General features: G+C 47.2%; 1 protein-coding gene across 1 annotated transcript in view; it reads right to left on the reverse strand.

Annotated features, from left to right (window-relative positions):
• Positions 1 to 845, reverse strand: part of NCR3 (natural cytotoxicity triggering receptor 3) — a 3,365-nt gene extending 2,520 nt beyond the window's left edge. The window contains exon 1 of the mRNA XM_077760891.1: positions 678 to 845. Coding sequence (XP_077617017.1) covers positions 678 to 732 — 55 coding nt within the window. The 5' untranslated portion in view covers positions 733 to 845. The remainder of the gene's footprint in view (positions 1 to 677) is intronic.
• Between the last annotated feature and the right edge of the window lie 324 nt (positions 846 to 1,169).

The raw sequence follows: 1,169 nt of genomic DNA on the forward strand, positions 1-1,169 counted from the left end.
AATTTACCCGCCATTCTTCTTTTTCAGAAGTGCTCAAACTTGAGAGCACATGGGAATCACCCAGAGTGTTTGTTCAAACAGATTCCTGGGCCCCACACCCAGAGACTTTTACTCAGAGGGTTTAGGGTGGGGCCTGAGAATTTGCCCCAGGTTCCCAGCTGATCCTAAAGCTGTGGGTCCGGGAGTCTACACTGAATGTAGTTAATGGATATGGCTCATAGTTAAAGTCTCTCAGTTAATTAAAATCAGTTTCACTAAGAAACTTCCCTTAGAGCTAATTAGGTCTCCCAAACTCCTAATTACATCTAGACCCTAGGTAATAAGGTTTGCTTAATAGGCTTATTAAGCTCATCGAATTAAAATTGACCCCTTCAGAAAAAAAAAAATCACCTCTTCCTTCTTTAAGCCCTTTATACTGGTTCTTTCAATTTTATCTTACTAGGGTGGTAGCTGAGAAGAAAGGGCCTCTGGGGAGTGACGCTCCCAGCAGGCAACATGGAGAAATGGAGGCAATTGTGAACCGGGGATGTCCATGTTGTGTGTCAGCTTTCTGGAGGGCCCCATAGGCTCCCTGTTTCCTTTCCTGGCCACTCCCCTCAGGCCTCCACGTCAGCCTCTCCCATCCACCCTCCTCCCAGCCCCACACCCCTCAGGGTTCTGGGAGAAAGCCCTCTCACCTGGATGGACCATGATAAAGATGAGCAACAGCATCCGGGGCATGTCAGAGGGCATTCCAGTTGGCGAGGGGGATCTGAGGGGTAAGCTCTGGGCGAAGAACAACCTACTACTTGTGGCCAGGGTCACCAGATGGAGGTTGAGAGCTTCCTATGACACACAGGACTCACATCACTNGGATTAGGAGAAGCAAGCTGATTGGTGGTGGCAGGAGGCGGTTGCTAGGGTCTTTGTTTGGAAGCTTCATTTGCATAGCAATCAATCTGTTTTACTTAGGTTGTGTGGACTTGGGTGGTTTGGCCGAGTGCAAGGGATGGAGAGGTTTGTACTCTTTCATATTCAGATCTCCATTAAAGGAATATACCTCGTGCTGAGGTCTGCTTTATCTAGTGTGTTCTACAAGCACTTATCACCCACGTATCGACTCATTTATTATTTTACTCACTATTTAGCTAGCACTTCTTGAGAAACTACCAAGTGCCCCTTACATGAAA

Source organism: Crocuta crocuta, unplaced genomic scaffold, assembly GCF_008692635.1.
Source record: "Crocuta crocuta isolate KB4526 unplaced genomic scaffold, BGI_CrCroc_1.0 scaffold762, whole genome shotgun sequence".
Lineage (NCBI taxonomy): Eukaryota > Metazoa > Chordata > Mammalia > Carnivora > Hyaenidae > Crocuta > Crocuta crocuta.